General features: G+C 36.8%; 2 protein-coding genes across 2 annotated transcripts; both read left to right on the top strand.

Annotated features, from left to right (window-relative positions):
- The first annotated feature begins 436 nt into the window (after positions 1-436).
- Positions 437-2,686, top strand: LOC130553874 (GTPase IMAP family member 7-like). Its single transcript, XM_057333081.1, has 3 exons — positions 437-528; positions 1,252-1,287; positions 1,414-2,686. The coding sequence occupies exons 1-3, from the start codon at positions 495-497 to the stop codon at positions 2,340-2,342; spliced, it is 999 nt and encodes a 332-aa protein (XP_057189064.1). The 5' UTR covers positions 437-494; the 3' UTR covers positions 2,343-2,686.
- Positions 2,687-5,779: 3,093 nt separating this feature from the next.
- Positions 5,780-20,372, top strand: LOC130553857 (GTPase IMAP family member 8). Its single transcript, XM_057333051.1, is given in 7 exon segments — positions 5,780-5,895; positions 11,891-12,518; positions 12,705-14,059; positions 14,145-14,200; positions 16,929-16,992; positions 17,227-17,280; positions 18,861-20,372. Coding segments are annotated over 2 exon segments (1,677 nt in total). The 5' UTR covers positions 5,780-5,895; positions 11,891-11,920; the 3' UTR covers positions 13,784-14,059; positions 14,145-14,200; positions 16,929-16,992; positions 17,227-17,280; positions 18,861-20,372.
- The last annotated feature ends 2,491 nt before the right edge of the window (positions 20,373-22,863 follow it).

Raw genomic sequence — 22,863 nt, 5'->3', positions numbered from 1 at the left:
TGGGTGTAACTAGTTACTAAGTAATCATTACTGTAATTTAATTACTTTCCCTTTGAAAGAGTATTTTTTCTGTAATTTAATTACAGTTATAATATATTCAATAGTGGAAATGACATCAAAATTATAAGTCTAACTTTAAATATATGCTTTAATGTATCCTTCTCACATTTGAATACTTTGGTCAGTTAATAAGAATAATTTATGTTGTTATTTATTTGAATTAATTGAATAAGCTGTTTCATGTTCAATTCAATTCAGTATTATTTACATTCACAATGTTTCATTGTTGCAAAGCAGTTTTACAGGAATAAAGACAAAAAATAAACAAAAACTAGTATTGGGATTAAACTGGCAGATGTCGCCAGCCGGTGGCATGTTAGCTCAACTCGAACAAGCCCTGCGTCAAGCGTCATGCGTCACGTGACTTCCTGTTCTTTCAGTGATCGCGTTTGAGGAAGTCACCATTTCCTAGAGCTGCGCAGTTGTTTTGCATTATGGCGTCTTCAGATCCAGCAAAAGATGCAAAGGGTAACTTTATATTCTTCATCGTAATAATGATAGGCCTAATGACAATAATCTGTGTCAACTGTTCAGGGCAGACTAGTGTTTTAATACAGACTCTCCTCACTTTTTTACTTTCATTTTGTAGCGCATGCGTCATGTAAAGTGAAAACGGGCCGCATTAAAGCCATGTACAGTAGGCCAATTTGTTTCAAAATGATCAAAAGTAATAGCGCCTAAAAGTCATTAGTGTGGTTGTTCGTTATGTCTGGTTCATAGCTCTGCATCACATTTCAAGTGTTTAGAGAGAGGTGACAGAAGCTTCTAAGCTTCTGTCAGGGAGTGTTTATAGGAGGCTATCAAGAATAGAAAAATCTGCGCAAAATTTGACTCTTGGGGGATGAATAATTTTGCACATGAATGTTTAGAGCCAATTTGATTTCATCAACTGTACATTTTCACAATTACTCAAATATATGAATTAACTTTCAAAAATAGTTTTCTGATGCCTGTTTAACATAAATTGTGCAATTTCTTGTCTGTACATGATGGTATATTGTACTCTTTATTCCTCTTTTAAGACTACTTTTATCAAACATTCTTAAGACAAGTTTTCACATCCTTCCAAACGTAAAAACATCTGATACAGAAATAAAAACTAAATTGAAGTATGACAATATCTAACATTATTCTGACAGACTACAACAGAACCAAATTCAAAATTACCTGAATGTTTACTTATTTTTGTAGGTAGAAGGGGAAGCTTTACCAAAGAAATTCCAAATAGTAAGTATACACAAACAAATGTTCACAATATATGCATTTAGACACTTTATAGTCAATTAATTTCCTTGTGAGCTGCAATCTGTTTAACATGAATGCACATGATTGTATCCTCTCACTCTTTTTCAGTGACATTGAGAAGGATTGTGTTGGTTGGAATAACTGGAGCAGGTAAAAGCTCCTCTGCAAACACCATATTGGACAGAATAGCCTTCATAGCTGCCAGAAGTGGTTCATCGGTGACTAAAGAGTGTCGTAAAGAGACGGTGAAAGTGGCTGGAAGAGAAATGACCGTGGTTGATACACCAGGCATGTTTGACACAGATATTTCTGAGGAGGATCTTCTGAAACAGAAGATCAGTAAGTGTATAAACATGACGGCACCTGGACCTCACGCCATCATCCTGGTCATTAAACTGGGTCCATTCACTGAAGAAGAGAAACTCTCGGTGGAGAAGATCAGGGCCATATTTGGAGAGGAAGCAGATAAACACACGATCGTCCTCTTCACTCACGGTGATGAAGTGACAGGATCTATTGAGGAACACATCAGTGAAGCCGGTGATGATCTGAAACAAATCCTGAGACGCTGTGGGGAAAGATATCACGTCTTTAATAATAAAAATATGCAGGATCGTAATCAGGTTGAGGAGTTCCTGGAGAAAGTCGATGATATGATCAAGGCAAACAGAGATGAACATTACACCAGTGATTTTTACCAGAGTGTAGAGCTCATGCTAAAAACTAAAGAAGAGGAACTGAGACGAGAATATGAGGAGAAACTACAAGACAAAGAGAAAGAACTGGAGGACAGATTTAGTGAAGAAATAATGAAACTGCAAAATGAAATGAAGACAATGACAGCGTCTGAGGAAGAGAAAGAAAAGAAGATCAAAGAGTTGGAAGAACTGAATCTGGAAAAAAACAAAAAAATGATTGAAAACAAGCAACATTATGACGCAAAGGTCAAAGAGGCCAGACTGGAAGCAGAACAGACTTATCCTTTTGAGGATTTACTGATAATGATCCTTACCAAGTTAAGAATCCTCAAATGTTAATCACATTCTGCTTATATTTTTAGATTGGTTCATTTCATATAAGGCCTCTGTCATTGCTGAGTGTAAAATATTACTTGTAAATATGTATTTGTACTGTAAATATCATTAAATAATTGTCATATATAAGTGCTAGTGAGAAGGTATATAATGTAGAAAATGTATACACTCACAGATTTCATAAAAGCAGTGGGAATCAGTTTTATGTTTGAACACTCAATATTATAATAGATAATACATTAGAACTGAACACTATTTTAAAGTTGACATTTACCATGCATTAAACAACTTTCTTATTCCTGGTGTCGCAACAAATGTCAGTGTTTTTTTTAATAAAAGTGATTTCATCAGTATTTAGTTTTGACCATAAATATTTGTCATACAGTCTCAGTAAAACACGAGATCTAATCAGTTTGGTGTCCTGCTCATAATGAGACGAGTGAGTAATGAGAGAGTGGAAACTTGCAGACAACACAAAGAAGAGAGAAAACATGACATGATTGAATAATTGTGAGAAACGGGATGGGCAGGACATTTATAATCAACACAGTCTCACGGGAATTCGTGACATGCACGAACTGCAATCTATAATTAGTGTTTACTGACATGAATTTCCCCCTTTTCTCGTGTCAGTCAGCGTGACTTTCAATCTAATGTATTTTAATACGCAGTGTCTTTCATATGTTAAAAATATATATCGACGCACTCTGATGGGAATTCATATCTATTTTACAAGGTGGCTTTTACAAGGTACAAGGAATTCCTATTTCCTACGATCTCATTGGTATGTTTTTTGTTATGATTTCACTTTTCCCCTGTGACATTAGGTTAAGGGGCAGGGTTAGGGGAGCCACATATCATTGTTTTGCCACCTCGTGAAACTCGCGTTTGTAGCAAAATTAGCCTTAGCGGCTGTGATTTCAGGGTTTGGGGTGAAGAAAGGTGTTGGTTAGCCACATCCTAAAATAGTACGACTTCTTTTGATATCCGGTGATACATATATAAATGTAAAGACACACGCAGTCTGTGTATTAATGCCAAGATGGTATTAGAGCAGGTCTCAGAATTTAGGTTCCTTGGGGTCTGGATGGGCTATAGATATTTATAAAACGGCTTGGCCTTGCTATGCATATGGCACAACCGTTTTATAAAAGCAGTAAGCCCAGCGAAGCAGTGAGCTACAGTCCATTTTATAATCCAGTTTGCACCGTGCCTAACAAAGCACCTTAGCTGTTATAAAGTGCACTGTAGCCCACTGCTTCTTGGGGCTTATTGCTTTACTAGTCTCTAACTGGTCTGCCACCCTCTTTATTCTACAGATGCTCACTCTTCATACAAAGCTCACTAGTTTATTGCCCAAGGGACACACATACTGAAAAAAATGTGCTTTCAGATCTGCTGATTTATCCTTAGAGGGCCCCCATCTTCTGAGAAACATTCAAGTTATAAATCCATATTGGTTTGTTCTTCTCATTGAGTGAAAAGCCTTTTCAACATTTGCGAGGCTCATGAAATAGTTTCTTACTTTGGATCATTCATGCATTTCCTTGTTCATACTTTAACAGCCCTCCCTTCTGGATAGGCCCAGGAGAGTCTTCTGGTGACCCAGCTGGAGTGAGGGTTGTGTAGCACCAGGCCGGATCTGTTTGAGAAGAGCTCTGATGGCTGCTGACTGTCCTGAGGAGTCATACAGGGGGGACATGTAATGGAACAAAATGTTGTGCACAAGAACACTTTACATCAATACATATACATTTGTGTTAATACACAACACCCTCACTTTTGCGTAGTCGCACGTCAGTTATGTTTGGTGAGGTTGGCCGGGTCGTTCGTGGCATACGTTAGTTTATGTTGATTTGTTTTCTTCTAGAAAGGAACGTTGAAGGAGACCTTGTGGTTGGCATTTGGTTGACGAACGTTGCCCCTCTGTAGGTAAGTTGAATGGTCGCCATATGTTTTTAAGACGGTGTTTATAATAAATCAGTACAGTTTTGTATCCGTTGCAGTCCAAAATTTGAGTGAGCCGATTCGGACATACGGGCTTATTCGCGTCCTTTTGTACGCATAGCAATCCAGAAAGACTGAACGAGCATACGGTTTCTCAACTTGTTGTCTGTTCACCTGATTGATTGGGTTCCCGGAGATCTTACCCTTACGACTGATCTGTTACGTTTTAACGGTTCTTGCCCCTCCTGTGCATACATTAATCCCAGATAGACTGAACGAGCTTTCCAGCATGTTGTTTACCCAATTGTTTTGGTTTTAGGAGATTTTACGGAGCTGAGTGCTTAAGGCGGGGTGGACTTTTGGTGGTGGCGCTTCCTTCATAAGTGCTGTGTCGTGTGCAGTGGTGTGAGTGAGTGTGTTCTGCACAGGTGTAACGATTGTGACGTGCTGTGGAGGCCTTTTTGTGCCCATATTCCCTGCTGTCACGCCTTGTCTCCTGTATTTTGGCCCCAGAAGTGTCTGACGACGCAGGTTGCCCATATTGTATTATGTATATTTCAGATATTTTCTTACTCTAATAAATGTACATCTTTTTATACCCACATTTGCAAAAGTAGTTACAACTTCTGAAGATAAATGGCACAAAATTCCACACAGTTAATGTATTATTTTTTTATTTGCCATAAAATCTGCTCTATCTGCACATTGCTATATTTATATCTATATTTACTGTAAAAAATGATCAGTTGGATCAACTTAAAAAAATGACTTCAAATGGTAACACTTTAAGATATTAAAATGCAATCAAACTTTCTGACCCCATAATGTTCTAATGTGTTGTAATGTTCATATTCTAGTAGGGATGAGTGAATCAAACCATATTGTATAAGGTGAATTCTGTAATACCCAATGCTTGCATATCTCTTATAAGATAGGCCTTCACTTCCTAACACACATTATATAAACTGGAATTGTGTTTGCCCGTGATATGGAGTGTTGCATTAAGATTAGTGTGACCCATTCTTAATCTTGTAATTATAATAAATTCCATCCTATTTATATAATGATTAATTTGACCTTGTTTTATGTTACTTTGTATTTTATAGAAATGTCTTCCTTCCCTTCATGGGTCACAGTACTTCTGCCACTTACTCCCATAAGCTCGTTGAATCAAACTGCTTAGGGTGACTGCTATGTTAATATTTTCTGCTAAGCGTGCTTCATTATTCCTTTTGTCTGCCGTTTCATTTCCACATCCCAACATGTGCTGTTTTCCCATAAAAGCTGCACTAGTACTCCAATTCCCATATGTCTTAATCTATGTAAAATAGTCAATATTTCTGTCAGTATATCACATGATTGAAAGGTTTGCAAGCTAAAAAGTGTTGCCATGGAATCTGAACAAATTAAAACTTTCATTTCAGAGGTCTTCACACTCCATCACAGTAGATGGCGGAATATTAAACAGAACAGGAAGAAGACAACCCGGATGTGGGCAGTAGTGAGATCCGAGTTTCGGTCATATATGTGAATCCTGACGTTAAATCCTAATGTAGAAAAAGTTGTTACAACGTCCTGCTTTACTGGCTGTTACTTATTTTCCGTTAAGGTAAGTTTAAAACGTTAACTTGTGTAAATAACTGTGACATCAACACATTTGCTGTACTTTTAAATCGCCTTGTTTTGTAATAGTGCGTCACAGCAAGACTGAATATGTTCATTTAATTCCTCTTCTTTCTAGTTCTTATGCTTCGATCGGTCTATATTAACATCCGCGTGCTTTCTTTCTACATATGCGATTATGCGTGGAAATGTTTAGATGCAGTTCTTATTACTTGGAAGATATCCGACGTAGAAGTTAGGTCGTTAACCTGTTTGATCTTAAAACACAACGCGAAAAACGCTTAACGTACCTAAAAGATGACCAGTGAAAACCAAATTTCTGTCAAACCTTCTTTGTAATAACCACTAGCTGCTGTCAAAAGACTGAGTCCTTCTTTTACAGATAAAGTGAATAATTGTACGTTAAGCGTTTTCTCCCCCATAGAAGTCCATTATAAGGAAAGTAGGAAACAGCTTAAACGTGGCTTAATGCACCAAGAAGTGATATTAAAAGAACAAATTTACTACACAACTTGTAAATAAGGCAAACTTTTGAGCCGTGAGTCGGAACGCAACATGAAAAGTTTTACGTTAAAGCATATAAGAAAAATGCTTAACATGGTTTGATGGATGTATTTAGTAACATTAAAAGACAGAATTTACTACACGCCTTATAAACCACGCACACTATGTACATGTTATGTGATGAGCCCTTAAACATTAAGGCAACGAGCTAAGTTTCACATTAAGCATTTTCCCATATAAAACCATCATAAGAAAACTACTGAACGTGGCTTAAAGCGGGCGTAACACACGTGGTTTCTGCCAATCTCATATTAATATTGAGTACCTATAGAGTAGTATTGCATACGTCGTATCTTCGAAGAGTATTTAGTTTGATTACATTTATAAGAGATAGATACAGCTGTACGATTATTTCCGAAATCATATGGCGCGTGCGGGGAGGGGGGGGTAGGCTGAAGTAAAGCACATCGTCAACAAAACACAGACATCAGTGTCACTCACCGCATGCGGTTCATGTCCTGCATCTTTTAGCACTGGGACGGCTCCATGTTAGTGATGGCCGGTTCGCGAACGAATCGTTCATTTGAACCAGTTCTTTTTACCAAATCGGACTGAATCGTTCGAAACGGTTCGCGTCTACAAAAAGCACTTATCCACAAATTCCTTCAGTTACTCACTTTTGGCATGCATGAAAACCCATCCGACTCAAAATAAACCAGCCAGTATCAACGACTTTTCAGTAAATCCAACAGTACACTACTACACGCTGAACTGAACTGAACTGTTAAGCACGAGCGGAGAAGCTATTCAAGTTATAGCTAAGCTAGCTGATATAGTGAGCATGCGTGCAGTGGCGTGTTCTATCGAACGCTCCGCCAAGAGCGATCCTCGTTCTCGATTCAAGAATCGGTTGCAACAGTTTTCGGATCACCACTGAACCAACCGTCTTTCGGACACGTCCGATTTGTGAACCGGTTCAACCAGACAACCTGTTCAACATATAAGAAACTACATTTGCAGCATGAACATAAACATTTGAACACAGATCACACTTTTTAATGGTCATAAATATTTGTACAAACATATTCTTTATATTAATGTTGCTTAAAATGCATTACAGAAAACGTTTGTGCAGTTGTGCTTTTATGTTAATTATTGTAAAGATTAAAAATAATTATTTGTAAAAATAATAAACTAAACATTTATTTGTTTCATAAGCAATCCATGGTGTTTTCATGAACATCTTATTTAATTTCTAAACAAGATTATATAAGTCTAAACATGCCGTAATCATCATGTGCGAGAAGCAAGCGCATTCCTTGAATCGCTCTCGCAGACTAGAAGAATCTAGAGTCACGAGAACCATTTCTGTCGGACATGTCCGATTTGTGAACCGTTGAACCGGTTGCCGGTTCGCGAATCGCTTCTTCTGACTCGAACCGGTTGCAACAGCTTTCGATTCACGAACCGAAGAGCCGCTTCTTCAGACAGGTCCGACTCAGAACCGATGATACTGCGCATGCGTGTAATTTTAAAAGCAGATAAAAAGCGTCTAAGTCAGATATTTTTATTAAACAGAGGTGTGATACTATAAAACACATTGGAAAGATGTTTAGGATTTTATTACTGCCTTATCACTGTAAGTAAACCGATCTGCAGCGCCATTTACGTTCATGCCACTGCTAGAGCGGTTCTCGTTCTCGAGTCAAGAGCCGGTTCGCAACAGCTTTCGATTCAGCAGTACACGAACCGAAGAGCCGCTTCTTTCGGACACGTCGGATTCGGTCGTGAGTGAGAACCGATGAGCTAATGATAGTGAGCATGTGTGATTCACCGTGAGGCTACAGAACAGTGTGGACAACTGATGCTGTGCTAATGTTACGAGCGCACGTGAACCGAGGACTTAAAATATATGGAGCAATCTGGCAAAGCGTAAGTTTATTTAATAACACATAAATCGTATTGAATTATGCATGGATCATATAGTTTCTGTAAAATGCTGATGAAGATTAATTATTCACTTTTTATCTTTAAGACTTAAAATGTCATAGTTTGCTGCACTTCACTGTGCCGATTTGGGTGCTTTAATTGCAAAACGTACATATTATATTATAATTTTATTATATTATAATTATATTAAATTAAGAAACGTGTCAGATCATGACGTGATGTGTTAACTGACAGAATTTATGATTACTGGTTTTGGTTTATATTTGAATATGCCGAGTGTATTTTCATCCCAGCCGGTCGGGACTTGATGCGTTTCGTTAGGGCGAGTGACGTCATTACGTCAGAGCGTAAGAGAATTGCTGAACCGGTTCATTGAAACGAACTGTCCGAAAGAACCGGTTTGCAGAAAAGAGCTTAAAACTTCCCATCACTACTAGGGTTGGGAATCGTTTCAATTTTATCGATTCCAATTCTGATTCTGCTTATCGATTTCGATTCTTATCGATTCCCAGTTTCGATTACACAGTTGAAGTAAAACATTTAGATATCAACCTGTATGGTCATTTAGCCTGCTTATTGACTTGTTTGCAAAATATATTTATATATTTATGAGCACCGTTTTGTGTATATTTACACATAGAAACACACCTTTTCTGATTTATTACAATTTGTATGATCATAGTTGAACTACATCATGGTTAAACTGCAGTTACTATAATGCAACTATGGTTAATTTGTGATTCCTGTGCTTTAATGCAAATTCTATAGCTAAACTGTGCTTACTACAGTAAAAAATATCGATCATTTTCATAAGGGCTTTTATTGAGATATCAGCAGATCATGCAACGCATGTACTTTTCTGAAAATATGCACACAGGAATTGATAAGAGGAATTCAAATTTTAATCTCAAGTATCCGATTCCTATTCCTTTCGATTCCGATCCGATTCCTAGCCTTTCGATTCCGATTCCAAATTGGAATTGATTTTCGATTCCCAACCCTAATCACTACTCTATGTATCGGTTTCAAACGATCTCCAAATCCAGCGTTATATCCACCGTTTATATAACATTCATCACCCAAATGCAGTGAACAAACAAACACCTGAACTTCGCAAACATATGCCCTCTCCCTCTCTCCCCTGCACAAGTGAAAGTGATGTCTGCGCATGCTCCTTCTCTTGCGCGCCATGCGGCCGCGTGCTTTTCCAGGGGGAATTGTCCAATAAGGGACCAAGAAAAATAGTTACAAAACAGTTTTATATGTTCGAAAAAAACTTTCCGAAACCTGTACGTTCGCTGGGGGAGTGTTTTGATCACAGAAATACTACGTAATACGCCCAACTCGTTTTTTGACAAGTTGACCATGTTAAGCTTGAGAAGACAGCACGTTTAACATTGTAAAGAAGTCAGAATGCATGACACATCGTTGCATCGTTACATGGAACATGTTCATGTTTGATATCAGCGATGAAATTTTTTTTAATAATTAGATTTTCCCTGGTCAACGTTAATTGCGTTATGTTAAGCCACGCTAAGCTGTTTCCTTATAATGGACTTCTATGGGGGAGAAAACGCTTAACGTACAATTATTTACTTTATCTGTAAACTAAGGGCTCATTCTTTTGACAGCAGTTAGTGTTTATTACAAGGAAGTTTTGACAGAAATTTTGTTTTCACTGGACGTCTTTTTCACGTTAAGTGTTTTAGTATGTCCCTGTTCTTGAAACTAAAAGTTTGGGCCATGCTTGTTAGACATCAATCAGACAAATGCACTGATTTGTATCGATAGGCCTACCGGTTACTAATTCAGAATGTTGTGCTGTATAATTGCCGTATGTTTGTTTCAGTCATATTTTCGATCCTGAGACCATGCAAATTTACTCGTCTTTAAATTGTACACTGGATTTTTTTGGAGAAAAAAAAACAGTGTACCGAATGCCGACGGGAGAAAGAGAGAGAGCTGTGCAGGTAAACCTCACTTCCCGACCCCAAGAGGTGCTCTAGCGACAGACACTAGAGGCTTACGTCTTACGTCTTTCATTGTAAGAGCGCCCGACTGCAATGCCTCGTAGCAGGAGTGGTGTGACCACAACCCCTTTCTTTTTGCTTTACTCTCTATAAACAATAAAATGTTTACTCTTTCATACAGTATATATAATATATTAATATGGTCTTGACATGCACCTTTTTTGTTGAATTGAATGAATTCAGAGGGCAAATTTGGTTTGGTGTATTAAACTGTCTTATTAGCATCGATCAATAACAAGGCTTCTCTTTCTCTTTTTAAATAAAACAGAACCAAACCTGCTATCACCTGCATTAAAATATATAGTATAGACAGGCAGCATTTTAATTTGACTTTGAACATATTTACACACATATATATTTGTGGACAAATGTACACACATTTGATACTATACCACAGAATTCCCCCCCCCAAATTTTAGTGCAGAATTAACATGAAAAGTCTGCAGATTCTGTATGGCCTTGCTTAAGATGAAAAAGAACTTGAAGTAAACAACTCTATGTGAGCAAAACCTATGTGAGGGAAGATGCATATACAACAGGATAACTAAAAGTACGTCATTTAAAATTGTACGTTTTCCTGTACCTCAGTGGTTAGAGCATGGCGCTAGCAAAGCCAAGGTCATGGGTTCGATCCCAGGGATTGCACATACTCCGGACATACTCCGGAACAATTGTATAGTACAACAATGCAATGTAAGACGCCTCGGATAAAAACGTCTGCCAAATGCGTATGAAATGTATAAATGTAGATGCGAGTTGCGCCGTCTCACACGCAGCCTCAGAGGAAAAGAAGACCTCTAGTTAAAACAACGCGTTTGGCCAATCGCATCGCTTCTGTCCTGATTTCTTCAAGGGGAGGGTTTATGGGCATGTAAATGTATGGGTTTCTTTGAAACTTTCGATAGATTATTTAGACAAAATAAGCGCACAAAATGTACATATGAATGCGACCGGAATAGGAAAACATACAGAAAGCAGCTTTTTTAAATTTCTGCTGTGACAACTGAGAGATGGTGTTAAATGCGTATGTGTGTGTTAGAAATTTGAAATGCTGAGAAAACATTGTGCTTTGTACATTTTTTTTGTCTTTAAACCAAACTTTTAGGACTTCAGCCAATAAAGTTTGTCTGACTAGCGCGCATATTAGAATTTTTCCTTGTATGCGGAGATCAGCTGGTGTCACTACTACAGTGACCTGGGTCGCCAGTAGCATACAATAGAGTAAAACATCTGCTGGGCAAACTAAGTAATTACACCATTTACAAGCATTATATACGTGTCCTGTAAAAATGTTTTATGTCTGTGGCATATCTGCGGCTTATACGCTGATGCCGATATATCTGCGACAGGCCCATATTGGCCGATAAATTCGGGAAACCGATAAATTGGTCGGGCTCTCGTTTAAATAATGGTCGTTGATTGAAACTACAACCTAAATTTTTAGATGAGATAAAATGTGATGATGATGATGATAATGTGTTCATTTTTGTCTTATAGGAGTTCTCTGTTTTAAACCTGTTCTTGAAAATGGAAGTAACTGCAAATCTAAATTTGGTCCTACTGGGAAATATAGGAGCTGGAAAAAGTGAATCAGGAAACACAATACTGGGACGACAAGCTTTTAAATCAAGGACAAGTTTCTCTTCAGTCACACAAGATGTTGCTGTTGAATCTGAAACTGTCTGTGGGTTTCCAGTCACTGTTTATGACACACCAGGATTCTGTGACGCAGACATGAGTGTAGAAAAGATTCGGCAGGTAACTGAGAAGGTTCTGCAGAGATGTGAATCAGGCCTGTGTGCATATCTGCTGGTTGTCAAAGCTGACAGATTCACTGAAAACAAAAGAAGAACTGTGGAGATGATTGAGAAGCTACTGGGGGAAAAACGCTTGCAGAAAACCTGGATTCTCTTCACCGGAGGAGATGAACTGGAAGACATGACCATAGAAGAATTCATCAATGAGACTGAATCGTTGAAGAAACTCGTTCAGAAATATGACCAGAGATACCATGTGTTTAACAACAAGAGGAGAGAACATACTGGACAAGTTCAAGAGCTGTTTATAACAATACATAAGGCATTTAGACACACAATAAAAAACACTTATGGTTTGGACACAGTAGGTGAGTCTTTCATACCATTATTGAATAAATATTCTGGACATTTAAAAAAAATATTTCCAGTGGTTGTTAAAATGGTGTTTATTATTGTGGTTTCTTTGTTATGTGGAAGCAGCAGAGGCAAGTCCACTGGTGAGACAAATACTATCCAGAAAAGTGATTGTTTGATCTTTTTTCTTTTATTTACAGTGCCAAATAATCCTCAGCTAAGAATCCCCATCAACATTCATGATATTCCTGTCGCCGATCGTTTATCCAGACGGATTGTTCTTCTGGGTAAAACTGGTGTTGGGAAGAGTGCAGCTGGAAACACAATACTGGGACAGAAGGTGTTCAGATCTGTTATTTGAATGATCGCAGTAACCAGTGAATGTTCAGAGAAGCACGGCATTGTTTCAGGCAGATCTGTGTCTGTAGTTGATACTCCTGGATTCTTTGACACACAGATGAAACCTGATGAGTTAATAACAGAGATAGGCAGAAGTGTTTATTTATCCAGTCCAGGACCGCACGCTTTTCTCATTGTGTTTAGAGTAGGTGACCTATTCACGGAACAGGAGCAGGAGATTCCTCAGAAAATTGAGACGTTGTTTGGTCAGGAGGTGTTAAAATACTCCATCATTCTCTTCACTCGTGGAGATGAGCTAGAAGACGAGACCGTAGAGGAGCTCATTGAGGAGAACGGAGATTTAAGACGTCTAGTTGATCAGTGTGGAGGCAGATATCACGTCTTCAACAATAAAGATAAAAATAACAGAGAGCAGGTGAATGATCTACTGCAAAAGATTGATGCAATGATAGAGCAGAATGGAGGAGGACACTACAGTAATCAGATGTATGAAGATGCTCAGAGACTCAGGCGAGAGGAAGAAGAGAGGATGATAAGGTTGAGAGAGGACACAATAGAGAGAATGATAATGAAATTGGAGAGAGTGAGAAGGGAGAGAGCAATAGAAATACAAGAGCAAAGGCTAGCAGACGTAGAAAGCAGTGGATTAAGAAGGTTTTTGCCTAGGGGTAGTATTTTGCATCGTTTAATCACTGCTGGAGCTTTAGTTGTTGCTGCACCTGTTGCTGTTGCTGTTGCTGTTGTTGCTGCACCTGTAGTTGCTGTTGGTGCTGTTGGTGCTGCTGTTGGTGCTGCTGCTGTTGGTGCTGCTGCTGTTGGTGCTGCTGCTGCTGATAAAATACAGAGAGTGGAAAATGAGAGAAGAAAACTGAAGGAAATGAAACAGGAGCTTGAGAGAGTAAGAACAAATAGGAGTTAGGTCAACAGAAGAATAAAGAGAAGGATTAAGAATTGGAGAAGCCGGCAGTAACAGTCCTGCCGCATGCTTTATTCAACGGCTACTAATATCAGCCTGAAAAAGGCTGAAAAACTCTCTGCTTAAGATGGCATTAATATGGCTGATCAGCATCATCCTCACTGCTGTGCTCCAGCTGGAAAACTGAAGAACAGTCCAGCATGTAAAAGAGTCAGAACACCTGCAAACAAACATTTCCACATCCTGCTGATGAGGCGACACTGGATCAGAGACCAAAAGGTAAAAACATGTTTGTAGATTGTATTCTCTCATTTTGTTGCATAAATTCAGTCGTTCAGCCATCTTAAGTGTTGTTTGTGTCCAGACAGAGAAGAACACATTTAAACTGTTTATCAGTGTTCCTGGAGGCGTGATTATGAGGTGAGCTCGCTTGAATTTTTCTGCTATTGTTAAGGCATTAATAATGTCTCATTCTTAATTTTGAGTAATATTTAATCAGTTTCCCAGCCTTCTTTACTCCTGCTTGAGTTGTTGACCAGCTGCTAGCTTCCTACTACATTTACGTTTACATTTATGCATTTGCCAGACGCTTTTATCGAAAGCAATACATTTGGTTTATGAGTATTTGCAATCCCCTGGGATCGAACCCATGACTTTGGCGTTTCTAGCGCCGTGCTTTAACCACTGAACTACAGGAAAGCCTGCTGTTTATTTTGATCACAGTCATCATGCTCGTTTATGATAAAAGATCTTACAGACAGGGTTCATTTTAATCCAGGACAAGGCTTTAGTTAAGTAAGGATTTTAAGCAGCTTTTAGAAAACATCGCTGGTGTGCACTGGTGTGACAAAACTATAGCACTGAAATATTTGAACATATATCATGGTAAGTTATTTTCAGTAATGACAGCTCAAACATTCATTTTAGTCTTGTAATAGCCAAGTGGCGCGTAGCTCAAACTGTGTTGGCCCTCCTGCAAGAGTGGAGACCGGGCCCCTTATCACATAATCAAATCCGAGGATATCATGCACACTTTTCTTAAAAAATCACGTACAATACCATATCTTTTGTCAAAACTATTTTCAAAACTACTACACAATAATGAATTTGATTTTTACAAACGGGAGTCCATCACAATTTTTACATTCAAGCTACCAATAAAAAGCTATTTGATTTATTGCATCTAGAAAAGGAATGCGATAAAGCATTCAACCATTAAGATTTCACAAGAAGGCATTTTTCTGCGCAGTCTTTTATGTCCATCTGATGCACGTGCTGCCTTTCAGTCCTGACACCGTGTCTACACACATGGCTTGTTCTAATGGGATTGTCGCGCCACGTCCGTTGTGGACACATTTTAAAATTATAATGGGTTCTAATTCGTTCTATTGTCTGTTGTAGCGTAGACTAGTGGTCGACCGATATTGTTTTTTTAAAACTGGTACAGATACCGATGATTTGCATGTTTATTTGCCCGATAGGCAGAACCGATCTTTATTTACTGTTATACTTCTGTTTTTGACACACTGATTACAGCACAACTGAACAAACTATTTTTTTTAGAACAATCACTCCCTCCTTGCATGCAAAGCAAAACATTTGCATCTATACACCAATAAATAGAAGGGTCTGAAAGAGTGAAAATAAAGTGCACTGTTACTAAAGTGTCTTTGTTCAAAAATAAATAATTCTAACCAATTAAAAAAATAAACAGAGGGGTCTGAAACACAAACACTGCACCAAACTCATTGGTCCGAGGACTCGTGCGCGCGCGTCAACTCACATCAAACAGGTCAGAAGAGAGAAGACGCGGAAGCGCTGTTTATCTTTTAGTTAATCGATCACAGATACAGTTCCTATCATGGATGGATAAAAAATTAATTACGCCGAATAAGTAAAGGTATATGAGAAACACTGATGGAATAATACATTGTCATGAAAGTAACAAACATAACGGCATATAAATCATTGCATATCTCAACTGGTATGTTACGTTAATAATATTTTTGTCTTATTAAATACCTGCGGACAAAGCACGGTTCAAACTGCTATCGCTTGTGGCGATAATAAATAATTAATTCCACAGGGCTGTATTTATTTAATTGTTTATTAGTGAAATAATGGTTATATAGTCGATGAAAGTATAACTTAGGGTGTTTTAGACAAGTTAATCTTGTTAAAAAGTTAGCTAACGTTACATGCGGAGGCTATGCTAAAACTTCCTGAGCATCAAACCGGTGAGTGAACAGCAATATGAATGATGAGCATAGACAACATCAAGGTCATTAAATTCAGCTCTTTTATTCCCAACATGAATTAATTCATGGCGGTTTCATTTAATTCATGTGAAGTTACGTCATTATCGGGGGAGGAATTGATAGCTAGGCAATGTGACTCTGTGAGTTTGTCTCTATTAGCGAAGCTGCATAAACTACATATCAGGTATTAAATGTAACATCTCATTTGTGCATTAATTGCTCTCATGTTAAATATAAGTGTATTAATAAAGCAAGTGAGTATACATAACCTAGGCCTACTGTGCACGCTGTCGTTTCTGTCGCGTCTCCCCTCAGAGGCTCTGCTGCAGTGACGGTCCTGCACGCTATTCTCTAAACTGCCACAAGATGACGGAGCTTATCTGTGAATCCGATATTAGAAAACAGATATCCGATGATGGGAAATTGATTAAATATCGGGAAAACGATGTATCGGTCGATCTCTAGCGTAGACACGTTGTGAGAATGGCAAGTTCTTTTGAGATATTTTATCTTACACATTTTGCTAAGAATTTGTTACTACTCTTCAGGACAATTGTGGCTATTATCGATTGCAATTGGCTAACAACAACAACAACAACAAAGGATACTGTGAGTGTGATCACACTGGTAGGCACAAATTAATGGCAAAATAAAAGTCCCTTTTATTTGCTCCATAAGATATTTATGGGAGTCCCCACCTTCCAGCCATCCCTGCAGCACGTGCCCTGTGTGCCCGTCTGTTACACCCCTGGACTAGTTTTCAGCTTTGTCTGTGAAACCAGGAGCTAATGTGTTTACTTCGATGTAGCACAACTAACGTTTAATGCTGCTCATTTGCTTTAATTTTAGAAATAATCAAGAAGGATTTGATAATGTTCTGTATTTTCCAGTATAACTCTAGTACACAGCGGGTGAGAGAGGAAAACAGACATGCAGCTCAAGCTGAAATAAGATGTAAGTTTGTACTCTATCATTATGATCTACTTAAAGATATTAACTATAAGGAAAGATTATTATTTTTATTAAAGCAAACAAATGATTTAAGTTTTTAATGTTTGTAATGAATAAAGTGAGATTTTAATGAAGAATCTGATGGCCACAAGCATATTACTAGCTTAACATTTACATGGTACAAAACTATCACCAAAATCACAATTTTAACAGCATATGCAACTCATTTTGTTTTAGAGACTCAACACTGTGAGATCTTGAGGACACAAGACAAGACTTTATTGTCTTTTCGTAAGTGCTGTTGTCTTTTACAAAGCAGTCATTTCATTCATTTAAATGTTTAAATAATAAGTTTTTTGTCTGAATTGTTTTGTTCGTTCATCCTAATTGTTTGTTCCTGAATTCATTTCTGGATTGTTTTCTCATTGCTCTTTTTTTTCTCAGTTTTTGCTCTTGTAGTATTGTTGCTATGGGGCCGTATTTATCAAGCGTCTCAAAGTGTCATTTTAGTCTTAAGTGCTATAATTCATGAAATTTACTCCTACTTCCAAACTTAAATATAAAAGCAAGTTATCAAATTTCTTAAAGCTAAGAATCACTCTTACTCTCCCAATTATCGAGAGGTCTCTCAAGTGCTTAGGAGTTGCCACTAGGGGCTTGTGATGGCGCTGAGGAGACGGAGAAATGTGGTGCACAAAGTGAGGCCAATGGAACCGTATCATTCCACATTATACACACATAAATTCTGTACTCCGCTGCATAGGCGTAATTGCGGGTGGCACTTTTTTTAAAGTATGAATTTGCGAAAGGCATTTATTAATGAAACAACATCTACACATCATTTTTCATAATCAAATTTATACATTTAACAAACATATTTGTGCGCAAGATAAAAGGCATTTATTCACGTTGAATGGTGAAATTCCTAAAAGGAGTTTATATTCAACACTCATATGACAATAAAGACTTTAAACCGGTGCTGAAATTTGTTTAATTTGCTTTAGTAGAGTAGTTTCGCTTTAAATACAATGTTATTTTCGGAATATATGTTTTCTTGCGTGTGAAATCACACATACCATTGAGAACAAAATACAGCATAACGAGAACGCGCAAAATATTATGCAAATTCATTGCAATAGAACATAACAAGACGATTCATAGCAATACAGCATAACTAGAATGCGCAACAGTACTGTTGATCCATAGAGCATAACTCGAATGCGTGCATTACGGTTCTAATTATGCTCTATGGATCATCAGTACACTGTATTTAAAGCGAAACTACTCGACTAAAGCAAATGAAACAAATTTCAGCACCGGTTTAAAATGGGTAATTAAGAAATGGTGGAAACGTGTTTATCTTTCATTTCTAATGTCTATATTATTATGTATTCTCTTGAAGTCTTTATTGTCATATGTGTGTTTAATATAAACTCCTTTTAGGAATGAATGAATGTATTGGAGAATATTCTTAAATAAGGAAATCTATTATGTGATTGGTCCATGGCAATGTCGTCATCCAAAATCCTGTTTGCGGCACAGCAAAGTGTCGTAAATCATCTCTTAGCCTGACACTTAAGATTTAGTCCTACACTTCACTTAAATTATGACTGAGCTGGTTTATAACCAACTTTTAAGTGCAGCTTTGAGCCAAGAATTTGTTTACTCTTAAGGCAATTCTTGGCAGGGTTCTTGTGAGTAATTCTCAGAAGCTTGATAAATACGGCCCTGATCTATAGTCTTTGTTTTGATTACTTTGCAGTATTAATACAAGTACTTCCTTTTAGAGAAAATGTCATTTAACATACAGAAAAAACACTTATTTTACAGGAATTTCTTGAAATTTGATCCTTTTTTTACTTTTTCAACAGCTTGAGCAATTGTGCTATCTCTCCCTTTGCGCCATCTTGGGGTGATTTCACAAATTATTGTTACCATTATTTTTGTAATTTTGTATTTAATTTGAGAAAACTGAAAAAAATGCTGTATTAAATATGTATTATACAGTAATGTTCTATAAACTGTATCTAGAATAACTATAAATTGTCATTAAAATCTTAATTTGTAATCTTGTACCTGGTTTTGGAAAATGTTACAAAAACAGCTGCTTTGAATGAGGTTTGAGTGGTTTGAGAGATGGCAAGTGTTACATAGTTAAACGGTGCATAGCTGGTGTGTGGATGGTAAACAGTATTCTGATTGAAGAAACTGGATTTTGAATTGCATTAAAACTTGTAGCCATAAATGAAACCAATTCTTTCTAAACAAAAACGTCTAGCTGTGCCTGAGCCACAGTTACAGTAGAAAACATAAGGAAAGAGTGTTCTGATCATGAGATCATTAGTTTGCAACTGAATTGTTAAATGATCTTCAGACATTTCAGCTTTTTTTTTTGTCTAAAGCAAAAATACCTGGCACCTGGAACATAAGAGTGGGCAATTCTCTTTTTTTTTTTTACAATTCTCTGTCCATTACAAAACAAGAAAAGTAAAACTGGATGAAAATGGTGATGTTTAAGTAATATGTTCCGGCTTTCTATGACCTTAAAAAAACTAAATACAGTATTGATCTGAAAAAGAACACTAAATCTTGCGAAAATCTGAACATGTTTTACAGTACGTGTTCAAAAGAGTAAAGAGTCACAACTAGAGTTTGTTATATGGTTTATTGATATGGCTGAATAACATATAAGGTCTCAGAAAATGTCTGTGACAAAAACAGATAATGAGGAATGTTGAAGAATATATTATGTTTGATTTATAGCAATAAAGATTACATGATAACTTAAAAGAAACATTTAGGAGCGCTGCTTGTTGAAAGGACCTCCATTTTATTGTCCCAGAAGGTGCTCTTTGGTTGGGTTCAAAATCAAAACAAAAAATGCAAATCCAAGGCACTTCTTCCAGTTCCAAAATGTTGAAAAGTCCTTATTCAAACATGGCTCATTATAGAAACATTAAAAATGACTAAAACACTGCACACTGATGCATTTCTGCCATGCAGCCTTCCTCAGAGTGTGTCAAGTAAATTAGTCACAGTTGTAGTTATAATCAGTTGCTCTAGAAAATAGGAGAAACCAAAATAATCATCATAGGGGGACCAATAGCATCATTAACAATTACATACTACAATCACATAACAAAAAAAAATAGAAAAAAAAACCTTGACAAGAATAATCAGAATGATAATCATTTCATAAATATGGAGATAAATCCAATTCCTCATTCAAACCAGGAAAGATAGTGGCTTTAAACTGAAAAATCCCAAAGGCTTCCCTTTGTGAAAGTCTTTGTAATCTATCACCCTTTCTGATCGATCCAGTTCCAATTTTCAAACCAAAAATCTTTGCTCCTAGTGACAAAATTGCTCCTAGTGACAAAATTCTATGAAAATTCTTAGAAATATGGGCGTTTCCCCTTAGAATTAGAGAAACAATCCTAGTAAAGAAACGAAGTATTTCATAAAGCATCTTAACCCTTAAAAGAGCTCTTAAGGTCCAAAATTTTAGGAGTTGCGAGGAGGACTTTTAAGAGACTTAAGAGTTTCTGTAGCAGCAGAGAAAATGGACGAAACACGAAAAGTGAGAAGAAATGTGTTGCAATGCATGACAATTTCCATATTACTTTAAAGGTTTATCAGATTTTTAAATTTTATTGTTTTTTGTANTGTCGTCATCCAAAATCCTGTTTGCGGCACAGCAAAGTGTCGTAAATCATCTCTTAGCCTGACACTTAAGATTTAGTCCTACACTTCACTTAAATTATGACTGAGCTGGTTTATAACCAACTTTTAAGTGCAGCTTTGAGCCAAGAATTTGTTTACTCTTAAGGCAATTCTTGGCAGGGTTCTTGTGAGTAATTCTCAGAAGCTTGATAAATACGGCCCTGATCTATAGTCTTTGTTTTGATTACTTTGCAGTATTAATACAAGTACTTCCTTTTAGAGAAAATGTCATTTAACATACAGAAAAAACACTTATTTTACAGGAATTTCTTGAAATTTGATCCTTTTTTTACTTTTTCAACAGCTTGAGCAATTGTGCTATCTCTCCCTTTGCGCCATCTTGGGGTGATTTCACAAATTATTGTTACCATTATTTTTGTAATTTTGTATTTAATTTGAGAAAACTGAAAAAAATGCTGTATTAAATATGTATTATACAGTAATGTTCTATAAACTGTATCTAGAATAACTATAAATTGTCATTAAAATCTTAATTTGTAATCTTGTACCTGGTTTTGGAAAATGTTACAAAAACAGCTGCTTTGAATGAGGTTTGAGTGGTTTGAGAGATGGCAAGTGTTACATAGTTAAACGGTGCATAGCTGGTGTGTGGATGGTAAACAGTATTCTGATTGAAGAAACTGGATTTTGAATTGCATTAAAACTTGTAGCCATAAATGAAACCAATTCTTTCTAAACAAAAACGTCTAGCTGTGCCTGAGCCACAGTTACAGTAGAAAACATAAGGAAAGAGTGTTCTGATCATGAGATCATTAGTTTGCAACTGAATTGTTAAGTGATCTTCAGACATTTCAGCTTTTTTTTTTGTCTAAAGCAAAAATACCTGGCACCTGCAACATAAGAGTGGGCAATTCTCTTTTTTTTTTTTACAATTCTCTGTCCATTACAAAACAAGAAAAGTAAAACTGGATGAAAATGGTGATGTTTAAGTAATATGTTCCGGCTTTCTATGACCTTAAAAAAACTAAATACAGTATTGATCTGAAAAAGAACACTAAATCTTGCGAAAATCTGAACATGTTTTACAGTACGTGTTCAAAAGAGTAAAGAGTCACAACTAGAGTTTGTTATATGGTTTATTGATATGGCTGAATAACATATAAGGTCTCAGAAAATGTCTGTGACAAAAACAGATAATGAGGAATGTTGAAGAATATATTATGTTTGATTTATAGCAATAAAGATTACATGATAACTTAAAAGAAACATTTAGGAGCGCTGCTTGTTGAAAGGACCTCCATTTTATTGTCCCAGAAGGTGCTCTTTGGTTGGGTTCAAAATCAAAACAAAAAATGCAAATCCAAGGCACTTCTTCCAGTTCCAAAATGTTGAAAAGTCCTTATTCAAACATGGCTCATTATTTGCATTCATAATGCCTTTGCTGATGAACTCTCTTTAAGAATAAATTCAACACATTCTTTGTGAAGTTGGGCGATTTGAGATTTCCGACAAAAAATTCTAACCTTAACCCAAATGTGAGGTTTATTGTGAAAAGGCATCAGGTTCCTATATTTAGAGCTCATAAAGAACTCAAGAAAAGTGCATTGAAATCAATCCTCCAGACAATGTTCATTTACTCATTTACATTTAGTCATTTATCGAACGCTTTTATCCAAAGCATTTGGAAACATTCAACAGTATACTGGAATTCACTAACCAAGCTTGGTTCTAAATAGAAAAGAAAAAGTATAACCCCAAATATAATAGACCTTTAATATTAACCCCGAACCTGATTTAGACTTGTCATATTTCTCTTTGTGGAGTAGTTATTGTTATGGTATTTTTGTTCTGTACATTTCAAAAGCACTTATTTGTTTTGAATGATTTTATTTAAATTATTAAATGTCTTTTATTTCGTTTTTCTACAATTTGCTGTCTTTTTAAAACGACATTAAGTCACCAATATAACTTGGCATTTTCTGCAGTTTTAATGCAGATTATTATTTTAATGGTTGACTTTTCAAACACAAATATGTACGTACACTCACTGTTGTGTTTTTTTGTGTGTGTGTGTGTGTGTGTGTGTGTGTGTGTGTGTGTGTGTGTGTGTGTGTGTGTGTGTGTGTGTGTGTGTGTGTGTGTGTGTGTGTGTGTGTTCAACTTTTGATGATCTTGGTTTTGGTTTTCTTG

This window comes from Triplophysa rosa, linkage group LG5 (assembly GCF_024868665.1).
Source record: "Triplophysa rosa linkage group LG5, Trosa_1v2, whole genome shotgun sequence".
Classification (NCBI taxonomy): Eukaryota; Metazoa; Chordata; class Actinopteri; order Cypriniformes; family Nemacheilidae; genus Triplophysa; species Triplophysa rosa.
This window is presented reverse-complemented; position numbering and strand designations above follow the sequence as displayed.

Coding starts and splice junctions, on each gene's coding strand:
- LOC130553874 (XM_057333081.1), top strand. CDS start 495: ATGGCGTCTTCAGATCCAGCAAAAGATGCAAAGG. Junction 529..1,251: donor TCCAGCAAAAGATGCAAAGG/GTAACTTTATAT, acceptor TTATTTTTGTAG/GTAGAAGGGGAAGCTTTACC. Junction 1,288..1,413: donor TACCAAAGAAATTCCAAATA/GTAAGTATACAC, acceptor ACTCTTTTTCAG/TGACATTGAGAAGGATTGTG.